Below are 19,264 nucleotides of genomic sequence, written 5' to 3' on the forward strand. Positions count from 1 at the left end.
AAGTAATGCAATTCATATTCTTTTAAAATAAAATATAATTTTATAATTTGAATAGCTTTCTAAACACTCTACAAGGCGTTTGTATTGTGGCCAGTTCTACCCAAAATTAATATTAATTCTCTCCATGTTTGGACAAAGGTTCTTTTACATTTTAATATTATAATTGGCTTATTTTGGGTAGTGTAACAGCTATTTTAGAAAACTAATATGGCACTTTTTTAATAAGTTAGAATTATAGGTCAATAATCTTTACGTGTTTAGTGGAAGTTTTATAAGGACTTATGTTATGTACGACTGTTCAGATTTAAAATAAATACTAGTACCGACGCCCCAAAATATCTTTCACTTTTGTTTTATCCTTGATCTTGATAACAAAGCAGGGGTATTTAACGGGTTACAAAAAATTGAATTAAACGAAAAAACATGCATAAAGGCAATAAGTATTAATTAAAGTACTTGAAAACCAAAAAGGCAAACGAACGGAACGAAAAAAATAAATGCGACCACTGGTTTCGGTTTGTTCCCAAAAAATCGATGCTGCAGATATTACAGATCGATAAAAAGTTGGCACTTTAAACTAAAAAGAAATTTCGAATTTAAAGAATAGCGTATCGATTTTAGCGCCAACTGGCAACAAAGGCTAAAACAAATTTCCTCGGAACGTTAACATTCTAGAATCTAGAATATAAAATAATATAAATTTCATTTTGTTAATATAGCTAAAATACGTGTGGCGTTAACTCGCGTTTAGCTAATAAAGGGGATGTGCGGGATATTATACATTGACGGACGGGATCTGAAACGCGGACCGTAGGTTGCCTATACCCTGTTCTACACAGTTTAATGCAGTGGTTCTTAAACGGGAGCTCGCGGACCCATGGGGTGCACAAGTCGAGAGAGTAACACATTCTTTAATATATTGACTGATAAAGTATATTAGACGATTTTCGTAGGAATGGTTCACCTATTACTTTGTTTTTCCAGCTTTAAGTTTTTTTAAAAAAACATCTTGTTTGTTAAGCAGTCAATGTAGGCTACGACTGTGCATAAGCACTTCTAGTGCCTATTCGTGCTGTGCATAAGCCCTTCTAGTGCCTATTCAAACCTAACAGGCAGACTTGGACAACTAGATAATTCTAGTTTTCTAATTCATTGAATTAGAGCAAAATGTGGCTAATTCTAATTCTAATCTAATTTATGAATTGCCTGTGTGCTCCAATTCTAGTTCTAATCTAATTCGGATTTTTCCAAAACTGCTACTTTGTCCAACGTCATTTTTAGTCACTCAGTTGAAACACAGAATTTCAATTAAAACTCTTTGTTTGGAACGAGTTGTATGTAATTTTTACAGTCTAAAAAGCATAAAAAGGCTTTCAAAGTTAGCACACACATATTTACCATTCACATTCTCATAAGAATAAATTGCAATTAAATTAAATTGGTTGTATGTGATTCTAGTTCAAATTCTAGTTGAAATTTTGTTTTTTTAGGAATTCGGTAATTCTAATTCTAATCTAATTTGAAAAAAATAAAATGCTCTAATTTTAATTCTAACCTAATTTTAAAAAGCTAAAATAAATCTAGTTGTCCAAGTCTGCTAACAGGTTATCATTAGACTTTTTTCAATCGCAAATCAATTAAAAACGAGATCTGGCTATTGGTAAGTAGGCCTACGCCCTACGTATTGAACCAATCTCCTGTTACCAAAGTACTACTGCGCCTGGCAACATCATGTAAGTTACCCATTGTGATAGTTACCCATTGTGACATGTCCAGGTTTTGTTTAAAGTTATTATGTTTTAAATGTGCTGTATAACAATACATAAACATTAACATAGAAGAAGTCCAGCTTAATTGATTCAAAACATTCACAACATGCAGGGAAGTAGGCCAGTCAATAAAATAAAAACGGAACATCAAACAAATTGCAACAGAGGTTTTTTTTAACTGTAGGCGAGAGAGGTGTCACGAAATTCCACAAAAAAGTCCCCTCAAGATATCGTGTCTAAGACGTTATAATGACGTCATCCATATTTGTAATGGGCTACAAAATTAAAAATGCTGGTAGACAGTCAAGATTGGCGTCATATAAAAAATTTACTAAGGCAAACAAAAAAGGCAACTCAACTAAATCGATATGTCCGAGTTATGACGTCATAAAAAATTTGCAGTATAGCATAGGAACTTAGGAGTTGCCACCTACATGTGAGCTAAACTCTGCAAGCACAAAACATTGTTTGTAACTTAAAGATACAAGACATGAAGTCACTATGGTGTAACAGTTTTAAGTATGTAAAATAAATTATATTAAAACTGATTATATTCGGGGTAAAAGTAAACATTAATTACGACAACATCGTAATAATATATTATTATAATCAGTCTGTGCCACTGAGATGAGTGTCTACTGTTTTTTCTTGGACAACAATACTTGCATTGACCACATACAACAGTAAAGAAGACTACTGCAAACCATGTTTGTTACAGGAACATTTGATAGTTGTGCGATCCGTTACGCAGTTACGTCATATAATCGCAAGGAGGTTGACAGTCTTTAAAGTTCTACCGATGTTTTGCGAAATGTCCCAATTCTCAGTCTTCGAGTTTTCCTTACATTCGTTCCACTAATGGTGATTTGCTATACTAAAAAAAAACGTTTATTTGATATATTTCCGGCGTCTCAGCGTTGGTGTAGAAATAGTTCCTATTAAAGGAGTGGTCAACATCATAAACAACCCGAGTCCGACCGACAAAATAAGTGAGTCAAACTCCCGAGACCCTATAGTCTGACTCCAGCCAAATCAACCTCATCACTAGTTTGGCTCAGCTTATCCACAGCCCTTTATTCCACCCATCGTAACTAGGGTCAATCGACTCAAAGGAGTGTCGAAACGTGATAACATGGGTGGAAACATTTTACTCTTTGCCATTCCACCTTCACGATTTATTTAGAGTGTGCGGCGGTACCGAACTTGCTAGTAGCTACTTTGCAGGCGCTCGGTTGGTCTTGGGACTTGGGCAATCGCAAGTAATCTTACTCAAGTCCGGCTGCAAATCCACAACCCTGCTTCTGTCATTGCAGAAGAGAATTAGCATTAAGTACTTACTGCAGTTAAAATATTTAAAGTTGCCTAAAATTTCTTAGCGGTCACCAAAGTCAATAATTTAATTCCACCTTCACGTTATATCATGCATTATATCATAAAGTTACAAAATTCATCTTTTGCATTTGTTGGCTAATTCTTTTTCTACTTATCGAAACAGCTGTACTAAGTGCCTATGCTGAGTTGCAAAATTGATGTCATATTTTTTGTTTATGACGCCCTAATGGCGCCATCAATGCGTTTTATCACTTTGGTCAAAGACTTTTTTGTTAAATTCAATATAAATGAGACCAATTTCAGCAATTCGAATTTTCGGCCAATAACAAAAATGGATGTCGTCACTAAGCCAGTAGCCTAATTAACGTTGAAAAACAACTAAACCCCATGTTTTTTGCGTCCGTAGGAATTGCTTGAATGATGTTTCCAAGATACATTCTAAAGAAATGATCCCAAACATATGATATCAAAATATTGACACTTTTTTGCCCGCTACAGTTCAACGCTCTATACCAACTGAGCTATCAAAGGAATATTTTTTTAAATATTTTTAAAATTATTACCTTACGAACGCCCCCTGACGGATCGATTTCACGTTTATTAACAACTCTAGCTGTATACAAATAATAAAGATTCATTAAAACGCTTGACTATTTTAGCTGCATAGTCATCAAGTTCGTTTTCAACCTTTGTTTCGAGAAAAGCTAACGGTAACATTAGGTGCAAAAAAAAGGTGTTCTTAAGACAACGCAATTTTACTGCTATTGTTCAACGCCATACATTTGCGACACGCGTAGAATGTATTCAAAATCAACTACTTTCAATTCTTAATAGTTTGTAGGCTACATTTCAGGGGTCAGCAATCCTTCACTAGTCGCGAGCCTGATCCAAACCCAGAACGGTCTCCGCGGTTAAAATGTATCCTTTTAAGTGATTTATTACGACCGCTAATCAGGGGCGAGCCCATGATTTCTTTGCAATTGATAACTATATTTAAGAATCCGGCGGTAAAGTATTTATGAAAAATGCGAAAACTTTGCGTTTGTTTGATTTAAAACACTAGTCCACAAGGTGTCATCCATAATAACAACGTAGTAAGAATACTTAAGGGAAATGCGATAAGTTTAATAGTTAAATCTAATTCATGTTGTATTTTAAATAAGGTCGGTGTAGGCCTACTTTCGATCTTATGTTGAAATTTAAAAGTAGCAATAAATTCGTGCAAAGCCTAATAAAAATAAATATACTATTGTTTATACTTCCGAGTATATGCACGGCGCCCTGAAGGCTGAAAAGATTTATTTAAAACGCAAACATACCAGAAGTATAAACAAGTTTTTACAATTTATGAATTTAGTGATAAAAATAGCCAAAAAAAATATAAGGAATGGTCTGTAAAAGAGGTGGCGGGTCGGATGATGAACATTGGTGGGCCGTAGGTTGGCCGCCCCATGGTATAGATACGGGAACATACAATAAGACCTACAAAGCAACTAAAGCAGGATAATCTATAATACCATAGCATTAAGCCCAGTGACCTAATAAAGTCAAATTCGCTGTAATATTCATGACAGAATAAGATCCGTTTAAATAAGACCAAAACCTACAGAAATACGTCTTAAATTAATCGAAATTAGGCCGAAATAACGCCTGAAACCAGGGAGTCGAACCGGAACCGAACCGGTTTTCGGTCAATTTTATCCGAACCGAACCTGAACCATTTTTTGTAAGAATTTAGGGAGCCGAACCGGAACTGAACCGAATAATTTGAAAGAACATAATAAACCTTAACCGAACCTGGAAACAAAAGCGGTTCACTCCAGCATGACGTCACAACCTCTTTTTACATATTTAAGTTACGACATGTTCGAAATTTTATGACAAAAATTATAAATATTGATTAAAACAACGTTGATATTTTTATTTTTTAGATATTTCAATAATAAGTTGCTCTTTTTTTAATACGTCACGTAACTTAGATTAAATGACTTGCAATTCAAAGATTACTCTCTACATTTTATAAATTTAACGCAACTTATAATGTATCCGAACCGAAACTTTTTGAACTGGTTTTGAAATAACCACGGTCGAACCGGAGCTGAACCGGAACTTTTAAATTGCTCGAAACCGAAAACGGAACTGAACCGGATTTCGAAAAAATCCTTGAACCTGAACCGAAACTGAACCGGAAAGTCAAACGGTTCGACTCCCTGCCTGAAACTGTAGGTAGAGCCGTCAGTCTGGTATCGGCCGTTTTGGTGTCCCGTCCACGTTTGACCAGCGCCGTTGTTTTGGCACAAGATTTTTTGCCCCTGTTAGGGGCTATTGGGGGTTGATTGGTAGGGGTAAGGGTTAAAATTATTAGGAGAGTTAGTGATGTACCTAAGGGTGGGGTTTGACAAAAATGTTGTTTAGCTTAATTCTGGCCATTTAAACCTTATTCCGACGGATTTAGACTGTATTACGACTGTAAGTGTTGGTCCTATTTTGGTCTAATTTCCGAACTGTGTTGATGTTGTTTTAATTTACGACTTACGGCTTGAGACTTAATTAAATAAATACATAAACGACTTAACGTAACAAGTTTTTTTGATAGTCAATAACGTAACGCAAAGTAAAATTAAGATAGACTACAGTAAAATAATAATTTGTTTAAAAATAATATCAGAAATTCCAATTATTTTCGGAACATACCGTGCCCTGTTTGTACTTTGTTTCACAAGGTAAGTTGAAAATTAAGCGTTAGCAAAGCATACCATGAATAGGCTTAAGTCTTTTTTATTGTTTTTATATAAATTTATATATTTACTGTTTTCTTGGCTTGCTAACCTTCAGCCAATATTTATTTTAAAATCTAGCAGTGAGGATCGATATTTGCATTACAAAACCACAAAATAGTTAGAAACAACTTTGGTCAACTCAAAACGGAAACAGTATTCTTGAATCAAATCTGAAGTCTTAAGTAAAACATATTACTTGCAAACTTTTACTATTTAAAAAAATATTTCTGTGAAAAATATATTAGATAATAGTATTAGACAAAGTTATTAGACAAAGAGGTTATCAAAGTTACACTGAAGCTTTTCCTGCTCAGCTTCATGTCTGCAATCTTAAAACTAAGTATGGAAAGAAAAATAGGAAACAATAACAGATATATTTAAACTATATAAATGCAGTGCATATTATAAAAAGAAACTATACTGCTTTTTAGTCTAAATAATATCACATATACTTAATATTTGTAAAATCTAAATATAAAACCAAAGCATATTTTCTTTGTTGAGAAGGGTTGACCCTTCAAAACCAGTGGTATTATTTAAAACAAGTGATTTTATCTTTGAATCGGAAACACAGTTACTGCACTCAGTATTCCAAATCTTCAAGTGCATGTAAACATAGCGATATGTAGCCAATTGAGCAGAGCAATTAGCTTTTTTATACTCCAGGCGTTTGCAAAGCATTAAGTCTACTCTCAATGTCATCAAACTCGGCAGAAGTGCCTTCGTCCAGTTTATTGCCCGGCACAGAAACACTGTTGATCTTGCTGGACATCTCAATGCCAATTTCTCCCAACACCTGGTTGATAATCGAATCCTGTTCTTCCTCATCACCGGATTCATTCAAGACATCGTCCATCGTGTCATTTATCATCTCTTCACTCATCTCCATTTTGGTGTTTGCCATCTCAAACTCGCGCATGGTCTGTGCAACTTTCTGAGGGTCCATCTGTTTGTTAACCTGGCCCATTGTCTTGGCGGTGGTGCCCATTACCTTGGCCATTTTCATGTTCGAATGCATCGCCTTGGTCTGCGAGCCCACAGCAGATATGGTTGAACTGGTGGCGTACGATCTTGTCTTTTGCTTTCTGATGTTCATCAGTTGTTTGGCGAGAACAGTGCATGCTTGCTTATTGCCTGCCTTTGCAGCTTTCTTGATTTCCATCTCGATTTTTTTCTCCTCTTGTTCCAATTTTCCCCTGTCCCGACTCATGTCTCGTTGAGCACGACGGAGCTGTCGGTCCTGTTCCTTCATTTGCTGCTCGACTGTTTTCTTTTTTCCAAACATTGCGAGGTCTAACTGGGACCTAACAGTTACAGGGTTTATTTAAAAGCCTAAACATACATAAAATAAAGATTTAAAAGGTTTGCAAAAGCTGCCTGGCTGTTAGATGCACCGAACCCTTATACTTATGACAATTAGGAGTGCTATCCAAATATACAACGAATAGTGTAGAAAAAAATTTTCTTTTAAGTAAATGTAGGTAAAATAAAAAAATCAAATTCAATTATGGAAAGTGTACAACAATGCTGACCCTACACACCCTACAATGCTATATGGCAGGGGTGGTAAACAACCGACTCGCGGCCATCAAATGACCCATAACAGATTTACATTACCCCACTTGGGTTTAAAAATAACAAAATATACCCAAATATTTAATATTCGTAAAAAGGCACTAAACTTAGATCAAGTTATCACAATTGTTCCCCATTTGTTGAGCAAGGCACTATTGTTAAAACCAAGTTAAAGTATAATCATTATAGCAATACAGCATGGGGCTTCTTCCAAATTCGTTTGAAACCATGAAAATATTTGCTGTAGCTTTGTTACTTTTTACTTCTTAACATTTGTGTGAATCCTATTTCTTCAGACTGAAATTGAATTCGTCTAGCTAAGTTATATTTTTAGGGCAACTTGGAATGTGCAATAAAACATAATATGAAAACATTTTCATCTCAGGAAACTTCTATAGTATACCAAATCAACCAAGTCTTCCAGGTGCCCATGACCCTATCTGTAAAATATGGCAGATCTTAACGAGATGGAGTGGGTGCGCGGACGTCCAACTAAAGTCAAAAGTGCCCCGCTACTACACAGAATGGCAAAAAATCGAATGGATATTCATTTTTTGATGGTGCAGGTGTTGTCTGCATACTTTGCACAGTGGCCTAAACTAATAATACCAATAAAAACATATACAACACCCCATAAAGACCTTGGTCATTTAAGGGAAGGGTGCTATATCAAATATAGATTTCATATCCAAAGCAAAGACTAATTCTGGTGAAACTTTTATTTGAACCCCGATATGCCATTTTGGTGCAGTATATCATAGGTCAGTACACTTTTAAAAAATTGCGAAAGACATAAAAGAACAAACACACATAATTTTTATAGCTGCTCAAAATGTATAGGTTACAGGTATAAAGATTTGTCAAAAAATAAATTGCTGCTTAAATGTGCTGACAAATCAAAGTATATTTAAACTTTTAACAAACACAGCTTATAGTTTTTAGCAGTAAACATTATTTGTTTATTTTAAAACGGCTTAAGTCCCTGTTAGGTCATTTGTAAAATTACTTAAGTCCAAGTCAAGTCTTTTTTGAATAAATAACTAGTCAAATCCCAGGTTAAGAACCATCAGTTGCCTACGTCAACCACAAAGGACATTATTTGGGTTAGGGTGCGGGTTAGCGTTTGGTTACGTTAAGCAATATTATTAAATAATAAGACATTCACCCTAACCAAAACACTAACCGACGTCAGACCGTAACCCAAAATAATGTGCGTTGCTTTAATAATTGTTTCAACACTGTGGTAGCATTCTAGACCAGCGCTAAAAGCATTCTTGAAAGTAATACTGCATTATATTCTCGCATAAATGTGCTTTTCAAACCTATATTCAGCATAAGTATTTTCTTTCGATTTGATATTCGTTATTTCGTTTGCTATTTACTGAGAGAGAGAAGAGCGTCGTTCCGAATGAATGAACGATCATTTGTCACCTGACAAATGACGTAATTTATAGTTAAAACGTCGAACATCACGCGCAAGATTATATCATCGCGAAGGATGAACAGAAATAGCAACATTTGAGGCGGAACGTTCTTCGGCGCAATAAGCTAAATTTATTTCAAACGTCCAGTTACAAAGAGCATATTATTGATATCTTGGCATTTGAGGGGGGTGGGTCTGCGTTAATGAGTCTTCATTTATATAATTGCCAAGATGAATCGACCACACTCCTACAAGATTTGAGATGGCCTGTCTTCGTGAGGCCATTCAGGTCCAATTCTTTCCTTTAGTTCAGATACATGAACAGTCAATTTTTGCTGTCTTCAGTCAAAGCTGTAAAAGCCTCTCTCTGGTTCAGTCACAAAAGCACTCAAGTTGCTGTCTGAGTAGAAGCTATAAAAGCCTCTATCTCTTTCTCTCCCTTTTCATATTGATTGAACACGCTATTTATAGACGAGAATCAGTTAAGAAAATTTCTGCGATAAAGAAAGATTTACGTCATTAATTCTTATAATACTTAACAAAATATCACGTGATAACAAGGCGTGGTCTAAACCTTTTTCACACTATTTCTGACGCGAAACATACAAATTTTACGTCAAAATGCGATTGCGAAACAGCCTCTGTCTGCAGTTAAAATGTCAACAGTTTAAAAATCACACAACCGGGGAAACCGACTAATGTTCAGACCGCGGTGTTTTGAAACATATACAAAAAAACGGATGTAAATAACTTGACGCATAAAAATTGGTGTCAACAATTTGAATTTTGCAAATTCGCCGCAAATATTATGTGGTTGCAAGAAATCTACGTAACGGAATTTTACCGAAAACTTTCCGCTTATCGTTTGCACATTGGCTGCAAGGAGTAACGTAAACATTAGAATATGGTTACAAAGAATTTAGGCCATAGATTTTTACTGAAAATTTTCCGTTACGACACATCGATTAAAAAACAAAAATTCTCTGTGTAAACACAATATGACAAAATGGCTTCTACAAATATTCCCACGCTAGATTTTGGAACAGCTTGCATATTAAAAGCTGGTTATTTGTTTGTGAAATGTGTGTGGACACGTGGACGCGAAAATTGTTCGATCACATAACGCATTTGCGCAATTGTTTTAGTCAGATTCCTGATTCCTCGAGAAAGTTTTCTCTTTGGTGCCTGAATTAGCAACCGAGGACTTTGATGTCAGCGTTCGCTGAGTTGCTCGAAATTGTTGTGTGCTTGACACACCATTGCATTGCTGTGGATTGAGCTCTTCAGGCGATCTGTGCGGCAGCAGGGGAAACTCCCTGTTTGGTGCGTTGTAATTTTGACGTCAACGGAAAGCCATTCATTGTGCGCTGCGCTGTGCTGTGACCTTTCGCTGTCCAACGTGCTTTTGTATTCTGAAAAATGCGAAATATTTTTCGGCAGATGTGTGTTCGTATGTCTGGAACATTTTTATTGCAACACTTCAAACTTAGGTTATTAACATTTTGGTTATAGACACACATATTTTCCATACTTATATATATATAGGCGCAACAGGTTACACTTAAAGTTTGAGACAATTAATTATTGCAATATATTCATTCAAATTTATATTCTTTGCGATTCATACAATGACATATACTTTATAGCGATTACATGGTTATTTAATTTACATTATACGCGATACATAGAGTAACTTATACATAATGGTAACATTTTTACATTTCTTCGCTTCAAAAGCGATACATACAATGATTATAGTTATAACAATTTTGCAACAAGTGAACATTTGTGGGGCAGTTCGCGAGCAACGTGCATTTTCATTGAAATTGGTTATCGTCATTCGACTGGCTAGTCGAAGTTTATCATAACTTCATTTTGGCGTGGCAACTCTAGGGTTTGTGAAGTAGGACAGGCGTTGTTGGAAATTCTATCCAACTATTTTGTAATTGCGACCACATATAGGTCTTGGTCGGATAAGGGGATTTTCTTATCGTGGAAATGGTAGAATTAACCACCATGATATATTTAGGGTCAACGTAGCAACAACACGTTAGCGATGAAAACTCGTGACCTAGCAAGCTATAGGATATTTGACGTTACCGAATATCATTGGTAACTTGCGGAATACATTTATAGCACTCGCTGAGAACTAATGCGTATGCTATGTATTCTTTTGAAAAGATAAGTGAAATTTATCTGGAAACGTAGAATTTTTGCTTTACATTTCGCTTGGAGGGATTAAGTACCGACGTTGAAAAGCGATGACTTACGGAAACACCGCTAATGGGTTTGTCGGTTGCTAGCTTACCAACATATTCAAAAGCGATCGAGTGGCAACTAAGCCTTGTAAGCCAGGCACGCCTTGGGCGTAAGTTTACAGATGAACAAGCTACTTTTTAGGTAGGGTCAAGTGTCTTAACGCGTACTGGCAATCCGTGTTAAAATAGTAAGCTTTTGCGAGTGAGTTTCACAAAATGGTTCATGAGATATAATATATTAGACGTATAGAAGTGTACACTTAAAATTAGTCATTTTGACTGGCTTGCGTTTTATAAGTAGCTGCGGATCCGTTTATAGAAACGCTGTTTGTTTTAGGAAGGGAAAATGCGGTTGGAAACGAGTTCAGTTTCCACGTAGAGTGCCGTTACGGAAGTTGTTTGATTTACGCCTATTTAATTGGGGTTGCATTTGAAAAGCACGAAGGCAAGCGATGCATTGAAAACATTTACATAAAACATTTAACACATTACGAAAGCGAGCAGGGTTTTATCCCTAAAGTCGTGTTTATAGACTTACACGAGTTGAAGCATATTTTTCGCTTGTGAATGACATTACTATGCTTTTACGAAGTATTTCCGCTACGCGTGCTTTGACGCGGGCAAAATTTGGACACATTTGAATGGCTCAAAAAAAATGTCGCATAAACAATTTACAGACCTTTCGGTCGGTATTTTAATAATTATATATATATATATTAAAAGTATAATAGATTTTCACCTGATAAACTAGGCAGAATCAGTTATTGTGAAATCCATAATTCCGTTTCGTTTTCCATGATTCCAAACAGTGGTGATGTCTTTATCGGCAACGCTTGTTTGTATTTCGTGTTTCGAATTCCAAGCAAATGCTTTGCTGACGCTATGGAGCGTCTCTTCACGTATCTTTCGATGAGATTATTTTCTTCTAAAGCTGGCTTCTTGCAAGTTCCAAACATGACAGTTTTTATGCGGCTGTTTGTATATGGTCCATACAGATTAAGGCACATATTTTTTTCTTTGAGCTTCGTTTCTTCAGTCTTCTTGGGAAAGTAGTTTGCAGGTGGTTCGTTCGTCACACGCGGGCATCAATTTTTGTGGGGATGTATGGGTCAGTTAATGGGTTCTTCGATCCTCACTCGGGTCGCGCCAATTGTGGAGGGTGTGGGTCGGTTAAATGAGTCTTCATTTATATAATTGCCAAGATGAATCGACCACACTCCTACAAGATTTGAGATGGCCTGTCTTCGTGAGGCCATTCAGGTCCAATTCTTTCCTTTAGTTCAGATACATGAACAGTCAATTTTTGCTGTCTTCAGTCAAAGCTGTAAAAGCCTCTCTCTGGTTCAGTCACAAAAGCACTCAAGTTGCTGTCTGAGTAGAAGCTATAAAAGCCTCTATCTCTTTCTCTCCCTTTTCATATTGATTGAACACGCTATTTATAGACGAGAATCAGTTAAGAAAATTTCTGCGATAAAGAAAGATTTACGTCATTAATTCTTATAATACTTAACAAAATATCACGTGATAACAAGGCGTGGTCTAAACCTTTTTCACACTTATTTCTGACGCGAAACATACAAATTTTACGTCAAAATGCGATTGCGAAACAGCCTCTGTCTGCAGTTAAAATGTCAACAGTTTAAAAATCACACAACCGGGGAAACCGACTAATGTTCAGACCGCGGTGTTTTGAAACATATACAAAAAAACGGATGTAAATAACTTGACGCATAAAAATTGGTGTCAACAATTTGAATTTTGCAAATTCGCTGCAAATATTATGTGGTTGCAAGAAATCTACGTAACGGAATTTTACCGAAAACTTTCCGCTTATCGTTTGCACATTGGCTGCAAGGAGTAACGTAAACATTAGAATATGGTTACAAAGAATTTAGGCCATAGATTTTTACTGAAAATTTTCCGTTACGACACATCGATTAAAAAACAAAAATTCTCTGTGTAAACACAATATGACAAAATGGCTTCTACACATTATTTTCATTATAAAGAGTGCCGTAGTGCAAGTTTGCCGTTGGGCTAAAACAGGGAACAGGGCCAGTGTTGTAAACAAGTCATTTTAAAAAGACTTAAGTCCCAGTCAAGTTATTTGTAAAATAACTTAAGTCCAAGTCAAGTCTTTTCGAATAAATAACAAGTCAAGTCCAAGTCATCAGTTGCGCAAGTCAAGTCCCAGTCAAGTCATAATTAGAGCAAGTCAACTTCAAGTCATGTCCTTGTCATAAAAATAAAACGTTAAGCCCATTAGAATTTTAACTCGTATGATTATGAACAATAACTGAACTAAAAACTAAGGAAAAGGGAACATAGAGCAAGCATTTTGTTTTTTGTGCAAAAATTTGGACAAATAGCTCAATTTTAATAAAAAAAATACTTGACTTGAGTCTTGAGTCACGTCAAGTCATTTAAAAGCAGTGACTTAAGTGCACTTAAATCAAGTCATTGACTTAAGTCATTACAACACTGAACAGGGGTGCACAATTTGCTGCCGCACGGTGGCGATCAATGACTATAACTTTTGCGGCCGTGCACTTGTTAAGGAAAATACAGGTGTTGGTGGCTGTATGACACGTTTATAGGCTACATACCTGTGTTTACCGAAACACAAATTGGAATTTTAAACAGGGGTAAAAAGAGAAGGCATTTATAGTCTTCAATTGCTGGTCATCAGCTTGGCGAATAGCTTTGTGACTGCTAGCAGGGTTGGATCCAGGGGTCCACCTATAGTCATGTCCTCCCTCCCCAAAAAGGAATTTTTCGCCAACTTCTACTATGTAGCCTAAATACATTTTTTTTTCGCAAATCGCGCGAACTTTTATCTGTTTTTATTGTGTTTTAGTCCGTTTGAGGTAAATCCGTTCATATCATTAAGGCGTTATGTAGTCTACTATTTTACTTTTTTTAACAAATCTACGAAGTCCAATTTCTGTTAAATTAGAACATAAATGCCCGTATTTTCAACAATATGCGATTATTTTATGTGCCTAAGCAAATTGCGTTTGCATTGAAAGTTTTACCAATTTAAACCCATGGACGTCATTTGGGCGTTTTGCGCGATTAGACTATATTTCAGTTGCTTATTTTCGCACGAGATTGTTAGAGAACACCATATTTTTTTTAAATAATTGTTTTATGACGTACGTCACGTTATGACTTAACTTTTTGACGTCATCCCTGAAAAATCTGCTGTCATCCGTGAGAAAAATAAAGACCGTCCATGCGGCCGTAAACAGCTAAAATGGTGTGCACTCCTGGGCTAGAAGTATTCTTTGGAAACAGAGAAAACACACTAGAAATCAAATAAGAATCCAGCAAAAATAAGTTTGCATTTGTAATTGGTAAAATCGGTAAAAAAAAGCTGACGGCCCTGAATCGAGGTGCCGAATGAACCTGATAAGATTAAAATGTTTACCTAATCTATATACCCTTTGCATATCGTTTGTATGCGGTAGCCTTTGTACATGTTTTGTCCCATCTACACCCCGTTTTGATACAGTATACACTTCGGTATAGGCTATTCCGATACTTGACATTTTATTTCGATACCAATAAGCGATATTTTGGACAAAAAGTATCGCGATACGATCCGATACTAAATGACGTTTAAAAATAATTTATTTTAGGCTTTAGAGTTACGAAGTTTAGCTTATTAAGTTGTTAACCTATACTGTTTTGGGTAATTAAATCGACTCAAGACTTTTGGGCAAAATTAATTAAATTCAAATGGACGATTGGTTTGTACACACGAAGCATTTTGCTTGCTAGATTTTTAATTGAACTGTTTACGTAGAAAATATTGACCGGGTAGGGGAACAATAGCCTATATATTACATGTTTGTAGCAAATAACTGGAATTTATAGTTTGTTGTATATAACTGGAATTATTCTGAAGCTATTAGAAACCTGAGTTATATGTGGTTAAACGCATTTATTTCAGCGCTTCTCAATCTTGAGTCCGCGGCAGAGGTGAAAGTAGAAACATTTAGCGAATCGTTCGCATTAGTTAGAACAGGGTGGTCCAAACCCAGTTGCAATTTCAGCCAAATTGATCCGGTCAATTAAACCTTTTTGCGCGAAATGATAACGTCTTTATAATTTAGCGATTGTGGAGTATGCAACATCTGTTTTACGCGAACATTCTACGCTTATAAAATGCAGTCTTCTAATTAATTTTTTTGTCAAATACGCAAATTTTTCGCGCTTCGCGCACACCAGTTTTCCCATTCTCATAACATTCGATTTTATTTGCGCACAAGTTCGACGACAGAAGCCAGTTTCTGGAGCGTATCCGTCTTTCGATGCTACTTTGTGACGTTATCTTTAAACATTTCATGCCTCGACCAAACAAAAAACGTTGATCCGGTCCTGGGACGCATTTAGCCTACTTTATGTGGCCCGCAAAGAATATGCAAGAAATATTGTGGCCCGAGATGCAGTCAACCGTGGATCACCCTGAGTTAGAAAGTTGTTACAGAAAGAATCGTGACTGCACTAGTGTATTACAAGAAATATGGGTCAACTGAACCTTGAAATTTTATAGGGCCGCGAAATATCAAAATAATTGCAACGGGTCCGCCAGGCAAAATTTTTAAAAAAGTTTGGGAACCGCTGGTCTAAACAATAAAACAATTGTTTTCAACCGCGAAGATGTTATCCATAGACCAAGTAAAATAAAATGCATTTTTGTTCTTATTATCCGCCTCGGTTCGCGCTGTATTTTTTATCTTATAGGTGTATTGTTTCCACAAACTTTAATCTGATCAGCCATCGTAAGGCGTAGCCGGGGCAAGACTGGAGTGAAGTTTTTCTAGTTTTATATCTGTACGAGAAGTGCAATTGGACTATTAAATCTTTTCTTTACAGTATACTGCAATCTTCTGATGTTTTTTTACGGGCTTCACTCGAGTATAACACCACTTTTGTCCAATCGTGTAAAGGTTAATTCCTCTTTTCAACAGAGCGTAGCCATCACCTCCCCAACCAGTTCCCAAACTGTTGAAATAAATGAACTTGTCAATAAACGAATAGCTTTACTTTTTTCATTTTAGAAAGTGCAATTGGACGCACGGGCTTTTGGAATGTAAATATGATTTTAAAAGTCCAAAACTTGTACCAAATACACAGGGAAACTTGCGTGAGGAAAAAAATGAGTTTTTTTCTTGGTGTTACCACGAGCTATCTTTCATTTTATTACAAGCAACAATCATACCGCTCTTTAGTTTGGTTTAGACTTTAGAGGATATGTATAGAGCCTATGTCAACTGCAAACTAGTCGGACAGCACTGTAGCCTACAACCGGTGTGCGAGACATGCCATGTGTGTTCTTTCTTCCTTGTTTATCCTTGGTTGGCAATGTATAGATTTATGTTGGTTGGTGTTGTTAAAGAAAAAATATGCACTTTAGGAAAAAATGCAAAAGTTTAAGAACCGCTAATTTATTCAGATGTCACTATATTTTTTAAAGTTCAGAAACTGTTTCAATTAAATTATTTTGTTTTCTTATATATGCTTATGTTATTGCGTGTATTTATTTTGCCTTTGGTTTGGTGAACTTAAACAAAGTAGTACTTCGATTACATATGCATTGGGTTGTTATAAATAAATTGTTCCAAATCTTTGAAGAAAACAAATTTGTGGGAAATCGTTTTTCATAATATAAAAGGAACAACTATGATTATCCAAATAAAATGACAGATTTTTCTTTTAGATTATTTAGTTAACAAATAGGCCTACTGTCATTAAAAACAAATCGGCATGCATCGTTTTGGTGTGTATACGTGTAAAAACAAACATGTGAAGATAAAAGGTAGCAAATAAATAAACAAACATGACAAGACAAAAATGCGAAACAGACTACAGAAAACTGAGCAACCAACAACAGTTTTGACGGCCATATAGTTGGACATGTTTTGGCATTTGTTGGTTTCCGATTTAACTAAAGATTTCTTCCTTTCTCGGAATTTGCCCTTAATGGTTTGCTGGAACATTGGCAGTATTTGCCAATTCTGGTCACGACTAGCATTGCGACAGTCCTGGTATGTAGGCGGTAATTACAAAACGTGCACGAAGCGGTCTGAAATATTCAGAGAGATATATGATCTTTTGTTGCGCTCGAGGTTGGAACCATTCCTACAGAGGAAGCAAATAAAAATATTTATTAAAAATGTGGGGAAGCTAGCATAGGGACTTGACAACTAATAGGATAAGATATAACTAATGTCGCTTTTTGTAGGGGAATTTGTTGATATTAATTTGACTATAAAACTTTAATTATATAGCCAGTGTGGAATGACGGCTCAAAAAAAAAATATTATTTGGTTTTATGTTAGACGTATTTGGTATGTATGGTAAATGTGATATCAAAATGAAGCACGTGGTTTCTAAAAGGCTTTCTATATTTGATTTGCGAATGTATAATTTGCTGAATAACGTATATACTTTCGTTGTTGAGAACTAAATTAGATATGTTTTTTTCATTGCAAAACTGAAACAGTATGTTTTTTTCAATTACTTCATCGTAGGCCAGGGGTTCTTAAACTTTTTGTAGCGCGGACCCGTAAAATTTTATTTGGCTTCGTGTGGACCACGATAGGCAAAAAAATTCTAAAACATGACGTCCTAAATTGACGTCACAATACAAATAAACTTCTTAAATCTGATTTCGGTCTAAACAAAGTAAAAGCGAAATAGAATCTAAATACAGTAAGTGCAAACCGTTTTGTTTTTAATTAAACTGTTTTCTTGGAAAAAGGATTACTTTTTCTACGTTTTAAATATACACTAATATTTCAATTAGGCCTTCATGGACCCCCAAAACTAATTCACGGACCCCGAGGGGTCCATTGACCCCAATTTAAGAACCCCTGTCGTAGGCTAATAGGGTTATCTAAATCCGTGTTTTTTTTATTAATACGCGAAAAACGTTTGCGCGATCTGCCTGTTACGTCATATTGTGATGTTATAAAACGAGTATTTTTAAATAATCCAGCTTATCATGTCCGATCGAGATATTTTGTGCCAAAGTAGGTTAAAAGTTTAGTAATTTCGTTTAAGTTTGGGGATAGGAGAAATGATTCAGTCAAAACGGGATACAACATAATTGTAACTTAAAAAGACTTTTGAAGCATATTGTATCGTGGGATTTCTTATTATCTTACATATTATGTAGCCTAAATATTTGACACGGTCTACTTTCTTATGTGGTTCAACTTAAAAACGTACTTTTTTTAGAAAATGTAGAACTACGTTTAGTATTTGTAGTCAAAGGTATTAAAATAAGATGTTGGTAAGTAAAGACGCCAACTCTACGCCTTAAAATATAGAATTTTACAAATGTTTGACACGTATAAACCGGCAGGCTAAATATAATATAAATACATTAATTTGGATCAAAAATGTAAGCAATGTATATAGTCAAACGGCAAGAGCTATTTAAATATTACAATAATATTGTATATTTGCGGGAAACAAAAAAATGTTACGCATGTAGAACTCAAACTCCTTTTTTACCTTACGCGCGAATGCAGATGATTCATTTCCATAGCTAAAGCTAAAAACAGATTAATGCCATACCTCAAAGTACAATAGGGCGATTTCGGCCTTTTTATTTTTTCAGAATAAATCAAAGTATGACAGCTTTCTAGTTTTATTAGTATGCGTTTTACAAGTAAGCCAGGGTTTTCGAGAATTTAGTCAAATTTTGCAGTCGCCAGAAAACAATAATTTAGACTTTTCCCTCTTAATGTGTTCAAGTTTGTACAAAATGCAAAATCAGCATAGAAGTCCTAAAACAGTGTACTGACACGTGTCACGGATGAGTGACATGGTTAGTGTTCATTTTACACGGATCAATGACTACATTATCACACAGTTGGCGGGCAAGAATAGAAGTGTTGTAGTATAAAGTAGGCCTCCGAAGTATCAAGTTTACTTTGCGTGTTATCGGAACCGGTAGAGAATCGCGTTACTGGTAAATGTTATTTTTAATTATGCATCAATATTTTGCAATGAAACTTCTTGCAATGCTTGTTTACTAGCCGCGGCGACCGAAATTGCTAACCAGTTGAGTCTGCATTTCATATGGGCATGGCTCTTTACTTTGAGATATCA

General features: G+C 35.7%; 1 protein-coding gene across 1 annotated transcript; it reads right to left on the reverse strand.

Annotated features, from left to right (window-relative positions):
• Positions 1–5,524: 5,524 nt before the first annotated feature.
• LOC146167460 (charged multivesicular body protein 2b-like) lies at positions 5,525–7,208 on the reverse strand. Its single transcript, XM_083388873.1, has one exon. It carries the CDS (start codon positions 7,164–7,166, stop codon positions 6,537–6,539), a length of 630 nt encoding a protein of 209 aa, XP_083244999.1. The 5' UTR covers positions 7,167–7,208; the 3' UTR covers positions 5,525–6,536.
• Between the last annotated feature and the right edge of the window lie 12,056 nt (positions 7,209–19,264).

Source organism: Ascidiella aspersa, chromosome 1, assembly GCF_963924565.1.
Source record: "Ascidiella aspersa chromosome 1, kaAscAspe10.2, whole genome shotgun sequence".
NCBI lineage: Eukaryota > Metazoa > Chordata > Ascidiacea > Phlebobranchia > Ascidiidae > Ascidiella > Ascidiella aspersa.

Excerpts from the sequence above, each read along its gene's own strand:
- LOC146167460 (XM_083388873.1), bottom strand. The coding sequence starts at position 7,166 with ATGTTTGGAAAAAAGAAAACAGTCGAGCAGCAAATGAAGGAACAGGAC.